The sequence below is a fragment of the Arabidopsis lyrata genome, assembly GCF_000004255.2.
Source record: "Arabidopsis lyrata subsp. lyrata unplaced genomic scaffold ARALYscaffold_1, whole genome shotgun sequence".
In the NCBI taxonomy this organism is placed as follows: Eukaryota; Viridiplantae; Streptophyta; class Magnoliopsida; order Brassicales; family Brassicaceae; genus Arabidopsis; species Arabidopsis lyrata.
In genome coordinates this window covers 6,011,518-6,029,005 of record NW_003302555.1, presented here as the reverse complement: position 1 = coordinate 6,029,005, position 17,488 = coordinate 6,011,518, and the positions used below count along the sequence as shown (strand labels likewise).

At 34.9% G+C, this 17,488-nt stretch overlaps 6 protein-coding genes across 6 annotated transcripts; 2 read left to right on the top strand and 4 right to left on the bottom strand.

The window, feature by feature from the left end:
* Window positions 1-2,770: 2,770 nt before the first annotated feature.
* Window positions 2,771-3,734, bottom strand: LOC110224996. Its single transcript, XM_021013369.1, has one exon. It carries the CDS (start codon window positions 3,593-3,595, stop codon window positions 3,005-3,007), a length of 591 nt encoding a protein of 196 aa, XP_020869028.1. The 5' UTR covers window positions 3,596-3,734; the 3' UTR covers window positions 2,771-3,004.
* Window positions 3,735-3,805: 71 nt separating this feature from the next.
* Window positions 3,806-5,474, bottom strand: LOC9328863 (binding partner of ACD11 1). The gene is made up of 5 exons (XM_021013367.1): window positions 5,359-5,474; window positions 4,953-5,073; window positions 4,786-4,861; window positions 4,572-4,685; window positions 3,806-4,406 (listed from the first exon to the last, which is right to left on the bottom strand). Exons 2-5 carry the CDS (start codon window positions 5,069-5,071, stop codon window positions 3,981-3,983), a joined length of 735 nt encoding a protein of 244 aa, XP_020869026.1. The 5' UTR covers window positions 5,072-5,073; window positions 5,359-5,474; the 3' UTR covers window positions 3,806-3,980.
* A 4,873-nt stretch (window positions 5,475-10,347) lies between these two features.
* On the top strand, window positions 10,348-12,546 carry LOC9326112 (F-box/kelch-repeat protein SKIP11). The gene has a single exon (XM_021011407.1). The coding sequence runs from the start codon at window positions 10,944-10,946 to the stop codon at window positions 12,264-12,266; it is 1,323 nt and encodes a 440-aa protein (XP_020867066.1). The 5' UTR covers window positions 10,348-10,943; the 3' UTR covers window positions 12,267-12,546.
* A 568-nt stretch (window positions 12,547-13,114) lies between these two features.
* Window positions 13,115-14,590, bottom strand: LOC9326111 (60S ribosomal protein L10-1). Its single transcript, XM_002890003.2, has 4 exons — window positions 14,436-14,590; window positions 13,682-14,183; window positions 13,509-13,590; window positions 13,115-13,405 (listed from the first exon to the last, which is right to left on the bottom strand). The coding sequence occupies exons 1-4, from the start codon at window positions 14,443-14,445 to the stop codon at window positions 13,337-13,339; spliced, it is 663 nt and encodes a 220-aa protein (XP_002890049.1). The 5' UTR covers window positions 14,446-14,590; the 3' UTR covers window positions 13,115-13,336.
* Window positions 14,591-14,663: 73 nt separating this feature from the next.
* On the top strand, window positions 14,664-15,736 carry LOC110224708 (probable F-box protein At1g14315). The gene is given in 3 exon segments (XM_021011410.1): window positions 14,664-15,337; window positions 15,339-15,590; window positions 15,592-15,736. Coding segments are annotated over 3 exon segments (966 nt in total). The 5' UTR covers window positions 14,664-14,758; the 3' UTR covers window positions 15,727-15,736.
* Window positions 15,569-17,451, bottom strand: LOC9328862 (haloacid dehalogenase-like hydrolase domain-containing protein 3). The gene is made up of 9 exons (XM_002890002.2): window positions 17,267-17,451; window positions 17,028-17,138; window positions 16,861-16,943; window positions 16,677-16,760; window positions 16,496-16,571; window positions 16,339-16,411; window positions 16,176-16,249; window positions 15,992-16,085; window positions 15,569-15,877 (listed from the first exon to the last, which is right to left on the bottom strand). The coding sequence occupies exons 1-9, from the start codon at window positions 17,367-17,369 to the stop codon at window positions 15,811-15,813; spliced, it is 765 nt and encodes a 254-aa protein (XP_002890048.1). The 5' UTR covers window positions 17,370-17,451; the 3' UTR covers window positions 15,569-15,810.
* Between the last annotated feature and the right edge of the window lie 37 nt (window positions 17,452-17,488).

The following is a 17,488-nucleotide window of genomic DNA, read 5'->3' as shown; positions in this document are numbered from 1 at the left end:
TTGCCTTTTATCTTTTATTCGCCAAATCTTATGGAACTCATTTTATATAACAAAAAATATAGATTCATTTGGTTTGAGGGCTCAGCTCCACCTCTTGGGTTCTAGACTTCTAGTCAAGGCAGGAGAGGGGAAGAAAATATGATATTTTTCAAAATGAATGCTCCATATATAAAACCTCTTACTTTTTTTCCAAAGGTAAAACCCTATACCACTCTTCACCAAGTTGGAGAACAAAAAAAGCCTTCTAAATAAGTGTTACATCAATAATCCAGAAAATACGCACTATACTAAAATATAAACGTTTAGTAGAGGTTAAATTGCTTGGGATTCCTACAATCGCATGGGGCCTCGCTACATATTGGAGCCAGCTTTTCTAAACCTAAACCCACTCTTCTTCTTTTGAAATATTTCCTTCCTATACCTACAAGGCTATACAACTATTAGGAATCCGATGTCCATTTCTAATTTTTCTTTAAGTCCTCGGTAATCAAATAAAGCATTCGGTTAAGGTGCCCTTGATCATCAGATTCTTATACTGAGGTTTCTTTTCTTATAGATATCACTCTAATTTCTTTGCATGGCTTTATATATATACTATGTGTTGTTAAAGTTAACATATATATTATCCTTCTGAAATTCGTTCAAAATTATCTATATAACCCACTCGAGATTTTTCAGTTTAATTTTTATATGAGGAAAAAAAATAGGAGGGTGTAAGGACATGCATGCTTGCACAATTTAAGGATGCTTGTTAGCCTGAAATTTGACAAAACTTCTACAATGCGCCGCCCCTTTTATTTTAAAATTAAAAAACTGACCAAATTCAGAATTAACCACTTTCCTTTTTGAGATAAAGTTATACATATTATAAGGTTTTTCTATTATAAATTCTAAGTTATCCGTTTCTCCAAAAATAAAAAATAAAAAGAATTCTAAGTATATTTACCGTACGATTCCACATTCTTTTAGATTTTTCATGAATACGTACATGAAATTAGGCATGTATGTGTACGCATTCAATACGCGTACTTGTTTACACGTGTGCAAATGAAAAATTACATACGCACACGTACATGTAAAGTATTTGTGCCCATTGCATGTGAAACAATGTGACATAAAGCTTGAGAACAAAGAGAGGAATCTTAATTCTGTAAAATGTTATTTTTCAATTGAAAGTTGCTGGTAGATAGAGAGCCATCTATCTTTACGGTGTATACGTATTTATGCTTTATGCAACTTTTATGAACTCACATTGCGAAACTAACTTCTAACACTATATTTTGGAGATAATGTATTCATAATTCGCATATTTCTCTCAAAATTGTGCACCATTGAAAAGAATTTTTGTCCAAAATAATCTTTTTTCCCAATAGTATATATGCCAATAGTCAAGCATTCTTGGGCTTTGTTTATATGGACTAATGATCTCATAAATGAAATTACTTGAAGGAAAATTAAATAACTTATTTTCAGAAGAAAACAAAAAAAATAACTGAAAGAGAAACTAAATTTGATTTCAATATATATATATATATGTTACGATTAAGATTCAGTTAATCCTCCTCATACTCACATAATTTTTTCAATGAATAGTTTCATAAATAAAATTTATTAAACTATATGATAAATAATAAATGACAACGACATATGATAAACTACCTAAGATTTGATGAGAATGTGTCATGGTATGGTCAAAATTGGGAAATGGGGAAGACTACCTAAGATTTGATGAGAATGTGTCAGAGTCAGAAGCTTTAAGGCCTCTCTCTACTTCTATGGTCATCAACATTCTCTTACGAAATTCTCTATTATATTTTTGTAACAAATTTTAGTGGTATCCAATGGAGATTAATATGGTCAAATTCAACAGATATATGGAATTCTTTTTAATCTTTGAGTTATTAGAATTATTAGATTACTAGCAAAGGAAGCTATTGAATATGTAAATCACATTTCTTGTATTTGAATCCGTTATCCCCAAAAAAACGTAATCATATTTTCATATGCGAGTAGTATAGAAATGTGGCATATTGTTATTCAGTTATACATTTTCGTTTGCCCATTTGTAGACGTTTTAAATTGTAAGAATATCCAGATTTCTATATAAACTTAATTTAGAGATTAATTTGCATATGATGATCTTGGTTACTAGAAAAAGTAGAAATAAATAAACATGTATAAAATTAAGAGAATCGAAGCTATTTTTAAGTTGAAACTATTAATAATAATAATTAATGAACCTCTGAGAGCATCAACAGTGGAGCAAGCTGAAGGGTGTTAGAGGTAATAAAAAAAGAAGAAAATTGTCTCTTTCCTCACACCCGGGTGTAACTTTACACTCGGGTGTAACACACACTCTCTCTCTCTTTCTTTTTTTTTCTCTTTTATATCTCTCTTTAAATTATAATAATAAAAAAAAGTTTACACCCACTTTCTCCACTGCCCATGGTCTTAGATTGTGGAAGCCTTTTTGGCCATTGCTTGACTAGGTTCATTAATGGTTTTACACCCAGAAGTTTGGGGTTTGTATCCCAGATACTGCGATTTATTAATAAATTTGCAGATTATTGGAGGCAAGTGTGCAGGAAAGAGGTCGTGGATCTAATAAGGGTCAGAAGGAATTGTCCGTTGTAGAATCGTCTATATAACAGTTATGCTAATTTGCAATAAATAATAAATCCAGAAGAAAGAAAAAAAAAAAAAAAAACCCTCGTAGATTCTTAAAATGCACGCCATTTTGAAGAAAACGAAGAAGATAATATCCATGCCATTTATCTAATCTAAAAGAGAACTACTTGCCGTTTCAATACAATCCAAAATTCACGCCGTTTCCTATTGTAGAGCCAAAAAACGCGGAGTTTTGTAGACACGATCGCCTTAACGATACAGAGACGAATAAATCAATAACAACTGGAAGAAAGAACATGTAAAGGATTCGATTTCTATTGAAAAAAAAACATAACAAGAACAAGAAGAATCAATTTTGACCAGAAATGAGAAATAATCAAAAGCCTTTAGCACCAGATTCTTTCAAAACAGCAGGTTGATCAGCCATAGATAAACAATATTTAGCAATCTCTCTGAACTTAGGAACACTTCTCAAATCCACTTTTGTTCCATCTTTCAATGTGATGATGATATCTCCCCATTCTCCGATAAACCTCGGCACAACTTGAACGTCTTTAATCACTTTGTACGAGAAATCGCTCCGGTCTTCTCCGGTGAGTCCCGAAATCACCGTCACGCGGAGGTTTGTGAACCTGTAACGGAGGTTAAAGGCTCGGGATACGGCGGCTAAGGTTAGTGGCAGCCAAAGGATGGTTAGACCTAGGATGAGATTGGCTAGTAGATCTCCGTAATGAGCTCCGCCATCGAAGTAGACTGTTTCTTTTTTTGCCGGTTTGGAATCGGAAGGAACGGTGGATGCGGAGGCGGAGGAGGAAGCTAGGAGTAATCTTTGAATGTGTCTTTGTGGTGATTTGGTGGAGGGAGGTAGTAAAGAAGCGGGGAAGGAGAAGGTTGCTGAGAGGAGATGGGATTTGCGAACGACGGAGGTTGCGGCGGTTGACGGCGGAAGGGAGGAAGAAACTGCCATGAGAGAATGATTTGAGTGATTGGAAGATTTGGAGTGAAAGATGATGACTTACTCTGTTTTTTGGATTTGATTTTTTGGCGCAAATTTCGCCACGTGGTCAGAGCTCTATGGATACCACATCTATCCAAATATTGAATCAATATCAACCGTAGAAACCAGAAAAAACAGATTATGCTACTAATTTAAGCTGATTAAGGAATGAAATTAAGCTTAATGTAACCAAGTTTAGATCAGCTTTGTTTATAGATAGATTTCTTTATCGTATTCGTTTTGAAAAAATTTGGTCTTATCACACCTACTTCATGAGGCAGTAGTTATTCATGGTCAGCTTTGCATCATATATATTCACAGACGAATACGGTTCTGAATCAGGTCGTTGGTCTATTCACTGCCTTGAGCCGCGGGTACCGAGATCAGATGCAGCTTTAGCAGCTCGTTCTAATGCACCGGACAGCCAAAGAGCTCCGCTGGAGAAGTAATTGCTATTGACAACACTAGTTGCAGCAGCTGCTGCGGTTCTTCCTGTAGCAAAGACGGCTGATTTAGCCGTGTCTGAAACATGGTACCTTTGGTCAGTCATTCTGACAGCTTCAAGTCCGGTAAAGATTTTGTCAGTGAGACCAATCCTCTGCTCTAATTGGGATACTTTAGCTACAGCCGCAGCTGACACTCCGTGAGATTCATCAAAGGCTTTAGCTTTGCTTAAAGCGTCTTTGCCTAGCACGAATCCTGTGGCAAGCATGGTTTTCACCACTTCTTGAGCTTTTGTCACTGCTTCCCCAGCGTTGAACTCGCCTCGTTGACCATAAGGCTACATGATTGAAGAACGAATAAGCTTTAGAATTGAGACCAAGCATCAAACTTCAACATAAAGACTACTGACTGAACCAGTGATTGTTAGATTCAACTATTTAACAAAAAAAAAAAAAAAGACAGAAAAATCAAAGTTGAGAGAAGTGTCAAAAGAGATTCATACATGTGAGTTAGATTCATCTTCAGAACCTTGCGAAGTCGCATTCCAGAAATCGAACTCTTCGTGATGCTGTCCCCAACGAGTTATACAAACACGCTGATCCAATATCGTTGCGCCCTGAAGATATCAAGGATTCCAAAGGACCGAGATATTCATGCTCAAGAGAAAACCCCCAAAAAGAAAGAAAAAATGGATCAAATCCAAAAATAACACTTACACTGAGTAAAACAGCAGTTTCTTGAGAATAAGAATCCTTAAACATCACATAAGCAGTGCAAGCTTGCTCACCCGACCTAGTCTCGTTAACAACATGACAAAGTTTTATCTTTTGAATCCTAAAATATGCAAACAAACATGAAATTTGCCAAAAAGTTAGAGACTCACCTGACAATATCAATATCTTGGATTGCACCAGAGAAAGAGAAGAAATCGATAAGATCATTCTGAGTAACAGATGGAGATAACCCAGTAACTTCAACACCATATCCATATTGATGATCCATCTCTGCTCAATAAGATGAAAACAAAAAGAAACCCTAAAAATTTCAACATAGATCGAATTCAATAGATTGAATTATTTCCAACTCGTGATTAAACTTCGGGAGCTATACAAAATCGTACATAGATCTTTCCGATTTAGCTTTATATGATTTGGAATTGAAATTTTCAAGCGAAACTTGAGCAAGGTTGGATTGCAAAATATATTCAGACCTAAATCGTTGATCCACACATCGTAGTACTATAGATCTAGAGAAAAGAACTTCAAGGAAATCGAAGGATTCGAAGTTACCTGTTGTAGTTGTTGTTGACCAACAGAGATCACACACACAGAGAAGCTTGAAAGAGAGTCAAAGGTGACGATGTGGGTGGGAAGAAGAAGGACTACCTTTTGGTCCTTTTCAGTGAATGAAGAAACAGACGCAATTTCAAAAGTTAAACCGGCGTCGTTTAATAGCTCAATATTTGGGCCTTAATATCTTGAGTGAGCCCATATCGTTAACGATTCTAAATATATAAACAAAAGCCTGTATAAATGGCCCAATATTGTTTGATTATTTTCAAGTCTCAAACAACCCATAATCACAAAATTATTTTTTGCATCATTTTTTAATAATGTACTCTTGGTTTCAAACAACCAAACTTGTTCTTCTTTTGTTTTTTTTTTCTGTTCCATACATGTTAAAATATTTAGAATAATAATTAATTGTGTGTACATGAAGAACAAATTAACAATGCTCTATAGACGATTTTAACATTCTAGAACCTTTGGTTTGCATGCATATACAAGTTGGATAAATCTTAGTAAATGTTATCTGTCTAACCGTCCAAACTCCAAACAGGTAAAAGTTTTCTCAATGATAATTTTTTAAATCTCTTTTAGAGACAAATTTGACATATGTGTGTGATATAATTAAATACTTATATTATTACTATTAGTACATAAGAGAAATTCAACGGAAAAGAAAGTTAACAAAAAAGAGAAAAAGAAAAAGACGTGTGCCTAACAAATGTTTGATGTATTGGTAAAAAAACGCAAAGAACATTATTATTATTATTATTCTTTGCATATGAGCCGTTGGCCAAATCAATACTTACGTCTCTCCTCTCCTTTCTCCATCTCTCATTGTCTCTTCCTACTTCTTTCCACGGCCACGTACGTCTGTCAAAATTAACTAGATTTTAATTCAGATTCATCTAAGAATCTAAATTTTTTATGTGTGGTTCACGTTTCTATATTCTGACCATGTTGCAGTGTGCTGCTAACTTGCTATGTTATTTTCATGCAAACCAAAAAAAATGCACTGTTCGAAATATGTCTTTTACATTTTTTTCATAAACGTGAACACCAAATAGTGTGATTTTATTTTCAATTGCCTACCAAAATTAGAACTATATTCAACAACAACAATAAGGTGCTTGCTACTATGGCTTTAGAAGTTCAAGTATATGGATTATGGAACTTCTAAACACTACGACTATATATATATCAAACATATATTTGAGAAAGAAAAAACTTTATAAATGTTCTAAATTACAGGAAATAGCTGAGTATTAATTGGTCCTCCATATACAAATTATCTTCACCATATACAATTATAAGAATAGAATATAAAAGGTTGAACATTGACGAATGTATATATTCTGTAGCTAGGTTAGACGTTTTGATTCGGGTTTGAATTTCATAGTAAATATCAAAGAAAGATTTTGATATTGAGTTGACGTCAATTTGGAGATCTACAAGACTACAACGTGTTTTTATCAAACTCACCTAATTTTCTTAAATCATAATTTTCTTTTTGTCTTTAATTGACTCGATTTGTCGATTCAAATATCACATTCCAAGTTGATATCTCCTAATTTCTCTCTATTGTTAATAATGTTTATTTTATTGTTATTATATTATTCAAATCTAGCTAGCTAGTAAGCTTTCTTCATATGTGATTCTTAGTGTCGTCTAAGATTAGTCGATGATATTCTTGGTCATATTGTTTCAAACCTAAAACAAACTCTTTCTTCTTCTTTTTTTGGGTAGTAAAATTCCGGAGTTTTGAACCTTTGTGTTCTACACATTATTATTAGATGTTAATCATATATTGTTTTCTCTTCTTATTAACCTGATGGCCATCATTAACCTAATTACAACTAGCAATTATGACCCAAAACAAAACAGAAAATGTTTAAATACGATCCAAAAAAACTGAATGTATTAAAGATAATTATCATAATGTGTTGCTTCTACGATATACATTATTTATATTATCCATAGACAGCAAAATTTAGTTAGTTACATTCATATCTATAACATCTTGAGTTTACGAAGAGCACGTGTTGGATTTCGACGTTGACTTGAATGACAAGGCATTGCCAAAAGAGAAAAGAAGAAGAAGTAAAGGTATTAGGAGCCACCACGTTATCTCCTTACGACGGATAATTCAAAACAATTAGCTGGTATAACAACAATACAAATATACACAAAATACTTTTTCGATATTTTTGGTAAAGAGAAGAAAATAATCAATTTTTCAACAAAATACGTGTAATGTGTTGCAATTTGCAAATTGTAATGATCAATTTTCAACCTAATATTTTTGTTGGCAATTTTGTCTTTTTCCTCGATAGTGAATACAGATGTAGCGTGGGCTTTCACGCGTCGGATGATAGCTCGTAAAGTAATGTATTCACATTAGAAGGTATGTTATGTTATTAACTAATCAAAAATAGATACAAACAAAATTTTGTGATTCTCTTTAGCAATCTTATACCCTTCTTATGTAACATAATAATCAGAATCTAAAATAGCACTTTTACATGTATGAATTAGGAACGTAATCATCAGTTAAGATACTTAATTTAAGAGAGATTAATGTGGAAAGAAAATGAATGTGAACGCACAATACAAACAGATCACGTGGACAGCTCTTAGGACTTCACTTTCAGACACAATTCACTAAGATACGCCCAAAAAAAACAGTCACATATTCGATAATTTTAGAAGAAAATTCAAAAGCAAAAAAAAAATAAACTGTTTCCAACCAATATTCATTTTCTGTTTTGGTGGTCAAAAGTCGGAAAGTCAAAACCAATATTCACTAGAAACGGAAAGATAATAGAAAAGTTTACCATATGAATATAGAAACGATTTAGTGGGATATCAGTTTGTTTTAAGGTTAAATGCAATTCTGCGAGCTAGTACTGATAAATATCAGAGTTAAGTTACGTATTTTAAATTCATAGTTATTGACCTTTGACTCCCAAACCTTATCGAACTTGGAAATTTGGATAGAAAAATACGTCACAAACTTTATCGAAATTTTGTATTCCGAAATGATTATTATACCACTTTAATGTCTCAACGATTAAATTTGTAATTTATTTATATAGTAGTACATAAAATATGGATCTTAGATCTCTTCTATACGACGTCGACTTCAACGGATCTATTTATTTTCTTTTTCATTGCTCACTGAGTTCTTTTATAAGGGTTTCATGAGCTTTAGCCTTTAGGAAATACCTTGTTGAAACACACGTTTTTTCATTTTTAGTCAACCAAAAACCATACATTATGGCCCATGGCCTTAAGAAGATAAACAGATAACTATATAAAAAGCATAAACAATTTTAAAGAAATAAGAGTAAAACCGATTTAGAAAGAAATGCAAAATATTTGATTAGATTAGTCAAAAGACTCAAAACCCTTAACGAGTCATAAAGCACTTCGCTAGTTGCTACCGTCCAAATAATGTTTAAAAGATGGCTCTCACACGTGGCAATTAATGAGTTTATTACAGCTGCCAAGATGCAACTCAGAATAATAAATTATAATAATCCTTTAGTTGCATTGCACGCTACAATCTTTCGGCGCGATTTATCAAAATTCTAATCAATGCGTGAAATATGTAAGATATAAACTATGGTATGGTACGATCCTACCTTTATTAACAATAGCAACAAGTATTTACTAACCTTTTAATATTTGTGGTCGATTATAGGGTGATCGATTTATCTCATGCTTTGAAAATGTCCCTCGACTAACGATAAAACACATGTAGATGAAAGAAAAAAATGATAAAACACACGTCTAAGAAAACGAACGAATAATATATTCTTGGTGAGATAAAAGAGCGCACCCACCACATCAGTTTATTATTTCTGGTCAACGGATCAACGCCCATCACATAAGTAATGCATTAATCTCGGTAATACTAGTAATAATAAATTAATAACAGTGGTATTAATACACTAATTTTCATGATTTATGTGCAAACATATACTCCCACGTGCGTCAACACGTGCTCCGTGACCCTAGATCACTTTGTCGACAGCTTTCTCGTATTCCTAATTTCTCTGTTCAGCTTATTCAGATAAACATACATCCTCTTACCCGTACAGTTTTTAACTGAAATGCTATGTTCGAAAAACAGAAAAAGGTATTATATTCCAATAAAAAGTACTATTATTCCTAAATAATATTTTGTGGAAATGCGTATATATATGTACTTTATTTGTCCTCCAATACATTTCCCACTAAATTATATTCCATTGACACAATTCAAACCAAATTCATATATCTGCCCTAGGATAATTTCTGTACTGTTCAAGTTTTTAATAGTGTATAGTTAAATTAGTTTAAATGTTTTGTTTTTACATAATAGGACAATTGAAATCGTTCGAGGGAGTAAATATTGATATATTTTTTTTTTGGTGTAAGATAGAATTTTAATTATAGTACATGGTCACGTAAAATGTACATAGTTTTTTTTTTAATAAGGAGACTTTTGTTAGTTAATTTAATAATAAAACAAAATTTACAATGACATGTATATTGAAACTTAGCTAAACAATAAAACTAAAATTAATTGTACATAGAAATGGTTTGTTTTTTTAAAAATCGTAAAGTTGATTTTTTTTTGTGACGTACTACATTTGTATAAAAACAAAGGAAAAAAACTATGACGTACATAAAGTTTACTACAAAGCAATTTAACTTCCTTTGACCAGTGGAAAAAAATAAACAGGTAAAGTACTGAAACTTTTTAAAACATTTATAAACTTCAAAACACTAGAAAACAAAACAAAACTAGAAACAGTTTTGAATTTCTTGATTTTTTAATACGTTATTTAGACTAAAAATTTTCCTTTTATGAAAATCTTATCTGAATAATTTGGACTACGAACGTCATGTAGAAAGAGAAAACCTCTAAATAATATTTAATTTTAATTGATTAATTAGCTAATTTAGCTTAAACCCAAGAAAAAAAAGTAAACAAAAGAATAAAACAGAGGAAAGAGAGATAGAGAGTTAAACTTTGAGGCCTGAGGAAACTCATTACGCTTCACTCCGATTCGCAGAGAGTTTCCAAGAGACGACAATTCAAAACTTTCTTTTATCTTTTTTTTTTTTTCTTATTTCGTTAATCCAAATCCGTAAGTACTTTCTTCTTCTTATTATTATATAATCTCTACTAATCCTCTTCGTTGTTAAAGATTCTCCATTTTTCTCTCCTCCTTCTTCTCCATTGAAAGGAATCATATTCAGATCAGTGATTCGTTTTTTATTTCTTCTGGGTTTTCATTTTTTGTTTTCGGGTCAAATTTGGTCTTTGAATTTGGAATCTGAAGATCTGACTTTTGAAGCTAGAATTTGGGTTTTAATGTTTCAATAAAGAAACAATTTTTGTTGTTGTTGTTGTTGTGAATCCATTTTTTTATCAATCGATATTTGGATGATCTATCTGAAAATGAGAATGCTCTGAATCGTCTTTTTTTTTTTGGGATTTCTCAGAAATTCTCTCTCTTTTTTTTTTTTTCACTTTGCATTCGTGTTTGGTCTCTCGATCTTAGATTTCTCTAACATCGGAAATCTGTACGGAGAAGATGGTGGAAGATCGGACGTATTTGATATCAAGGGTTTTCTCAAGTTCTCGTCTTTCAGAATCAAAGTGGCCTTACATGTATCCAGTAGCAGAAGATTCCTCTGAAACTAAGCTCAGCAATGGCAAAAGATCATTGGATGATGTTGATGAGCTCAAAGACGAGCTAAGACAGAGCAAGTCTCTCAGATTGATGGGATTTTCAATTCAAGGGAATGAAGCTATTGAAGAAGAAGAACAAGACCAATCTGATTCTAACAACAATACTGATGGCGATTCACTTATCAATGATATTGGCAGGGACAATTCGATCAGCTGTTTGATCCGTTGTTCGAGGTCTGATTACGGCTCCGTTGCTTCTTTAAACCGGAGTTTTCGGTCTCTGGTGAAGACCGGAGAGATTTATAGACTCAGGAGGCAAAACCAGGTTGTTGAACATTGGGTTTACTTCTCTTGCCAGCTCTTGGAATGGGTTGCTTTCAACCCTGTTGAAAGAAGATGGATGAATTTGCCTACAATGCCTTCAGGTGTTACATTCATGTGTGCTGATAAAGAATCGCTCGCTGTTGGTACGGATTTGCTTGTTTTAGGCAAAGATGACTACTCTTCTCATGTTATATACAGATACAGTTTTTTGACTAACTCTTGGTCTTCCGGTACGAGGATGAATTCTCCGAGGTGTTTGTTTGGCTCAGCAAGTCTAGGAGAGATTGCGATCTTCGCTGGTGGTTTTGATTCTCTTGGCAAAATCAGTGATTCCGCTGAGATGTATAATTCTGAGCTTCAGACTTGGACTACACTTCCGAAGATGAACAAACCGAGGAAGATGTGTTCGGGTGTTTTCATGGATGGGAAGTTTTATGTCATTGGAGGAATTGGAGGAAGTGACTCGAAAGTGCTTACTTGCGGTGAGGAGTTTGATTTAGAGACGAAGAAATGGACTGAGATCCCGCAAATGTCGCCTCCAAGGAGCCGAGAAATGCCAGCAGCAGCAGAGGCGCCACCTCTTGTTGCGGTTGTGAATAATCAATTGTATGCCGCGGATCATGCTGATATGGAAGTTAGGAAGTATGATAAGGAGAGTAAGAAATGGTTTACTTTAGGGCGATTGCCGGAAAGAGCTGGCTCGGTTAACGGTTGGGGATTAGCGTTTAGAGCTTGCGGTGAGCGGTTAATTGTGATTGGTGGTCCTAGAAGTTCAGGTGGAGGGTACATTGAGCTGAATTCCTGGATACCATCTAGTGATCGAAGTCCGCCTCTATGGACATTGCTCGGTAGGAAACATTCATCGAATTTCGTATACAACTGCGCGGTGATGGGTTGCTGATAAAGGGTTTCAACAATAATTTTCAGATGATTTTTAAGATTCTCCTGCCGTTGGAGATGTCGAAAGTTGCAGTCTTTTTCTTATTTATTTTGGTTACAAAAAGAAATTTATTTTCAATTCAATTGGATACAATCATCTTGGTGGTATTGTTAGATTCTTGGAAAGAACAGAAACAGGTTTTGTAATAAGTTTGGTGGAGAAAGTTCAGAATCTAGAGTTTTGCTGTTCTGTTGTAAGTTGTTGAATTTTGTTTTCTAAATATAATGATTTTTTTTCTTCATTTGTCGTAATGTTTATATATATATATATCATTCGTTTTTTCACAAAGAGAATATATTATCTGTGTTTCGTGTGTTCTCCTCTCTGTTCAGAAAAGAGAAGAAGAAAAAGAGCTTTTGATCTTATAGTTGTTGTTTGCAAGATAACCTGATCTTTTGCTTGCAAGTAATACCATAAACCTTTTCAATTTGTCTCCCTTTTAATTTGCTCTGTGTTTAGGGATTTTGGTTCTTTCTTCAGAAAATGGTTGCAATAAATTCTTCGAAAAGTAAAAAACAAAGATGGATTTAGACATGAAAATGGCAGTTTGAATCTGATTTTGACGTGTAGGTCTCTGTCATTTTCTTTTGGATCTCTCAGCCTTGTATGATTCATGAGATATTTAGATCGTAAATATTAAAAAGGACAACCACCTAACAACATTGGCTAGCTATGCTAATTTCAAATCTATTACCTTTTATTTTATATACTTAATAAAGAGATATCAAAAGGAAAATGTATACGAATGATCCAATGACTTGTCTCTATTTAAAACTTCAATGATTTCGCAATCAGATTTCAAGTTAAAGCAAAAGGCCAACGATAAAAATTGCAAAGGAAAGGTATATGGCCAACAACGAAGGAACAATATCATTTCAAAGCTTAAACAAAAGAGTCACAAAAGATTCAGAATACTGATTGTGTCCAACTAAAAACTTAAAAAACCACTGAGATAACGATAAGGAAAAAGTTTCAGAATGATTATAATTCCTCTTCACCGGAATGAGAAAGGACTTCAGTTCTGATACTCTTCAGTAGTGGGCTGGCAAAAAGGCACTCCCCGGCTGACGGTTAGCCAAAGGTCCATGACAGGAGAGGAACTGCAAAAGAAACCAAAACATTGTTCAATTTAACAATCAAAAGATGATTTCAATGATAACTATCACCGCTATAGAATTTTGATGCAAAATCAATCAATAATACCTTAGCGTTGACACCATCAGGAACAACACGCTTCTCTTGCCTCAACTTGGTGAAGTCAGCTCTGTTAAACTTCGTGAAACCCCTGAAAAAACAAAAGTCACAGAGTTAGCTAGCTTGTTGCCATAAAACAAATCAAACAACAACATGATTCAAGGATGAATCTTAAAACACACCATTTCCTGCTGACAATAATCTTTTGACGACCAGGGAACTTGAACTTAGCACGACGAAGAGCCTCCTGAGCATGGTGACCATGAGCATCCTTGCAACGAACAGACAAAAGAACCTGTCCAATAGCAACACGAGCACAAGTACCCAAAGCTTTACCAAAAGCACCTCTCATACCAGTCTGAAGCCTATCAGCTCCAGCACAGGAAAGCATCTTGTTAATCCTGAGAACATGGAAAGGATGAACCCTAATCCTCAAATGAAAAGCATCTTTCCCTGCAGATTTCACCATATACTTGTTGCAAGCAATACGTGCTGCTTCAAGTGCTTCACTTGACACATTCTCCTTCTCCCATGATACCAAATGGACACAGAATGGGAACTCATCAACACCTTTCCTCTTCATTCCAACATCGTAGATCCTGATTTTCGGATCTGGCACACCACGACAGTAGCGAGATTTTGGGTATGGCTTACCCTTGATCTGACGGTAACACCTCGCAGGTCCTACAACAAGATCCAGATTTTAGCTCTAAGACCAAACTCATATAGCTCAAAATCATTCACAGATCAAAAATCAATCATTTCATATCTAAAGAGAGCTATAAACCTAATTCTTCATCCGATGAATAGAAAAATGAATCGCAGAATCTCAAAATCGCAACAAAGAGGGAGCATTTGGTTAACTAAATCCATGGAGGAATCGGAAGAACACAGAAACCCTAACAGAGAATCCATAACAGATCGAGAGAAACTTACTTCTTCCCATGGCGTCTCTCTTTTTCCTTCCTCAGCCAAAAAGCGCGGCTGCTCGACGAAAAAACAGATAACCTAGAAAATGACTTCAATTTATAGATCCGAAATTTTCTAGGTCAACAAATAGCTGGGGTTTTAAGTGATGGGCCTTAAATAAAGCCCATTATATATTAAATAGATTTGTTAGGGCCCTATCGGTTGTATAGGGTTACGCTTTTTCTGTCTTCCTCCTCAAGGAAATCAAAAACTTTGGAGTACACAAATAAGCATATCGTTTCGTGTTATCCATCACTCAGAAAAAAAATCCCCTTGGAGACAGAGAAATAATGGAATTGCTTCCCCACGACACCGTAGAGAAAATCCTCGAGAGGGTTCCGGTGAAATCTCTGATCAGATTCAAGTCTGTTTCCAAACAATGGAAGTTGACAATCGAATCTCAATATTTTCAGGAGAAACAGTTGATCTTCTAAGCTGGCGGGAGAGATCTAAATCTTGTATTGGTGTCTACAGAAATAAGGACGTTGGTGTTGCCCCATCATGTTACTGCTGATTCTCCTCCACTTAAAACTAACGTGTTGTTGAAGTCATCAGAACGATATCAGTTTTACTCACTTTGTCACAACAGTTGTGACGGTCTTGTTTGCCTCTATGATTACCACAACTTAAACATTGTTTTTAATCCCGCCACTCGATGGCATCGACGTTTCCCTGTTTCCAGGTTGCAACAACTCTGTCTAGAGAACCCTAGTAGAAGAGATATTCGTCACGTTAACTTTGGATGTGGCAAAGACAAAATCAGTGGCATATACAAACCGGTTAGGTTATGTAACTCTTCCGAACTTGGCCTGGAAAACGCTACTACATGTGAAGTTTTTGATTTTAGCACCAACACTTGGAGGTATATGATATATCAATCCTTCTTCTCCTTATCGGATTAATGCTTCCTCGTTTCGGTGGCATGCTCTGTATTTAGATGGATCGCTTTATTGGTTAACCGGGGAGAAAGAAATAAAAGTTTTATCGTTAGATCTCCAAACCGAAACATTTCAAGTTATCTCTAAAGCTCCTTTTGCGGAAGCAGATCCTAGAAACATCATCACATGCAGCCTGGATAACCGTTTGTGCGTATCCGTTTATAAACCTCCCCAACAAGTGATATATAATATGGTCGTTCAATTCAGAGAACAAGACTTGGGAACAAATATATTCGCTAGTGAATCGTAAGATTATGCGATCCTTACCACTAGCAATTTTGGAGAAGAATAAGCTCCATTTTGCAGCTTTTTCATTATAAATGAACTTTCAAAAAAGACAGATTACAGTGTTGATTAGATTTTGCAGGGTCGGAAAAAATGTTGCAGAACAAAATCTTTGAAGCTTAGATTTCTGAAACCAAGATCCGCTCTTGTATGTCTGAAAATGTCTGCACATCTTTTCCCCACAACCTATTTTCCAAAGAAAACAGATAAACAAGAAGCAGTATGTGTCATGATGGATTTTGATCACTGAGAATTTCCACAAACCCGAAAAAAAGAAGTAACAAAGTATATGCGGCGCACCAGCAAGCAATACCCATGGCGTTTGCTCCGCCTTTATCTGCTCCTTCATCATCTCCGACATGCACAGCTCTGTTTACTTCTACGCTGATTTGTTCTGCGCTTGACACAAAATCTTTAACTCTGAAACCTTTCGTAGAATTTAAAGGAAACAACACTTCAGTTTTAGGATGCAATACGCCAATACCTAATGCAGATTTGAAGATTCGTTCATCAGGCTTCTCGTATCCGACTTCTGCGGATACAATCACAGCATCGAACCTGCAAAAGAGCAAGCATTATACATGACTACCATTTATGGTGTTAACTTTATCACTCAGATTTCAGGTTTAAATAATGACAAAGCTTACATATCTATGACATTAAGATCCTTCAATAGCTTTCTTAGCCGGGTATCGAAATTAGACACAACAGCCATCTTAACTGCAATTATCTAACACCAATTTTAGAAATCAGCAATAACGAATACAAAAAGTAATCTAAGTAAACAAGGAGAGTAATAATAACCTCCAGCATCTTTCAGTAGAGACATTGTCTCATAAGCTCCTTCTGGGAGATGCCACGCCTCGCCATTCGCGTAATACTAAGAGATAAAACAGAAGATTAACCCGTCTTTAAGGCATTAATGTTATGGAACCTAAAAACTCCTTAAAAGCCTCAAGAAAACGGTCTTTCATTCGATACTCACTTGGTAGACTTCTTCGAAGTAGTCATTATCAGAACAACCAGTAGCTTCCGAAACAACGAGCTTCCAGAATGGTCTTCCATCTCCCTAACAATACAATGAAAGATTGTCTTAATACATTTGCTTACAGTAACGAGCAAAGATAGAATCTGTTACAAAGAGAGATTCACTCATTCAATTAGGGGACCTGGTAACGTAACTTCTCAGGCCAAGGAGCAGAAAAAGCTCTCTTGAAACCTTGCTTGATCTCAGCTGGAGTTGTCTTGAGACCTGAACTAGAATCAAAAAAACAACTTGAGAACATCTGAAATTGGTTATTGAACGGATCAAAGAGTATAAGATAAAGAAAGTGACCATATTTCTGGCCCAAGGAAGCGTAGGTTTCATGAACAGGTTTCGACAATTGCAAAAGAGTTCCTCCAGCATCAAGCAACAATCCATCATAAGCTCTCTTTATCGGCTTGCCTTCATAAAAGACCCAATAATTGAAAGATTACTCAATTTCAGATTAACTTGAATCAAAAATGCATCTCATAGAATCTAATTCAATTTCTCCATTTTAACTGAGAAACAGAGAAGGATTAGAAAGTAACCGGTGCTGAAAGAGACAGAAGAAGAAGACCGGAGAGAGCTGGAGAGTGGTCTCAAGGCTTCAATTAGATAGCTTCCTCGTGAACATCTCAAACAAGCTTCCATCTTTGTCAAATCCGAAATGTCCAAGATTGACAAATTTCTGTCTCTGTAAGAACTGGTTTGAATTTAGGTAAAATTGCAAAACAAACCTCAAACTAACTAAACTTTACAAATTAACCCAA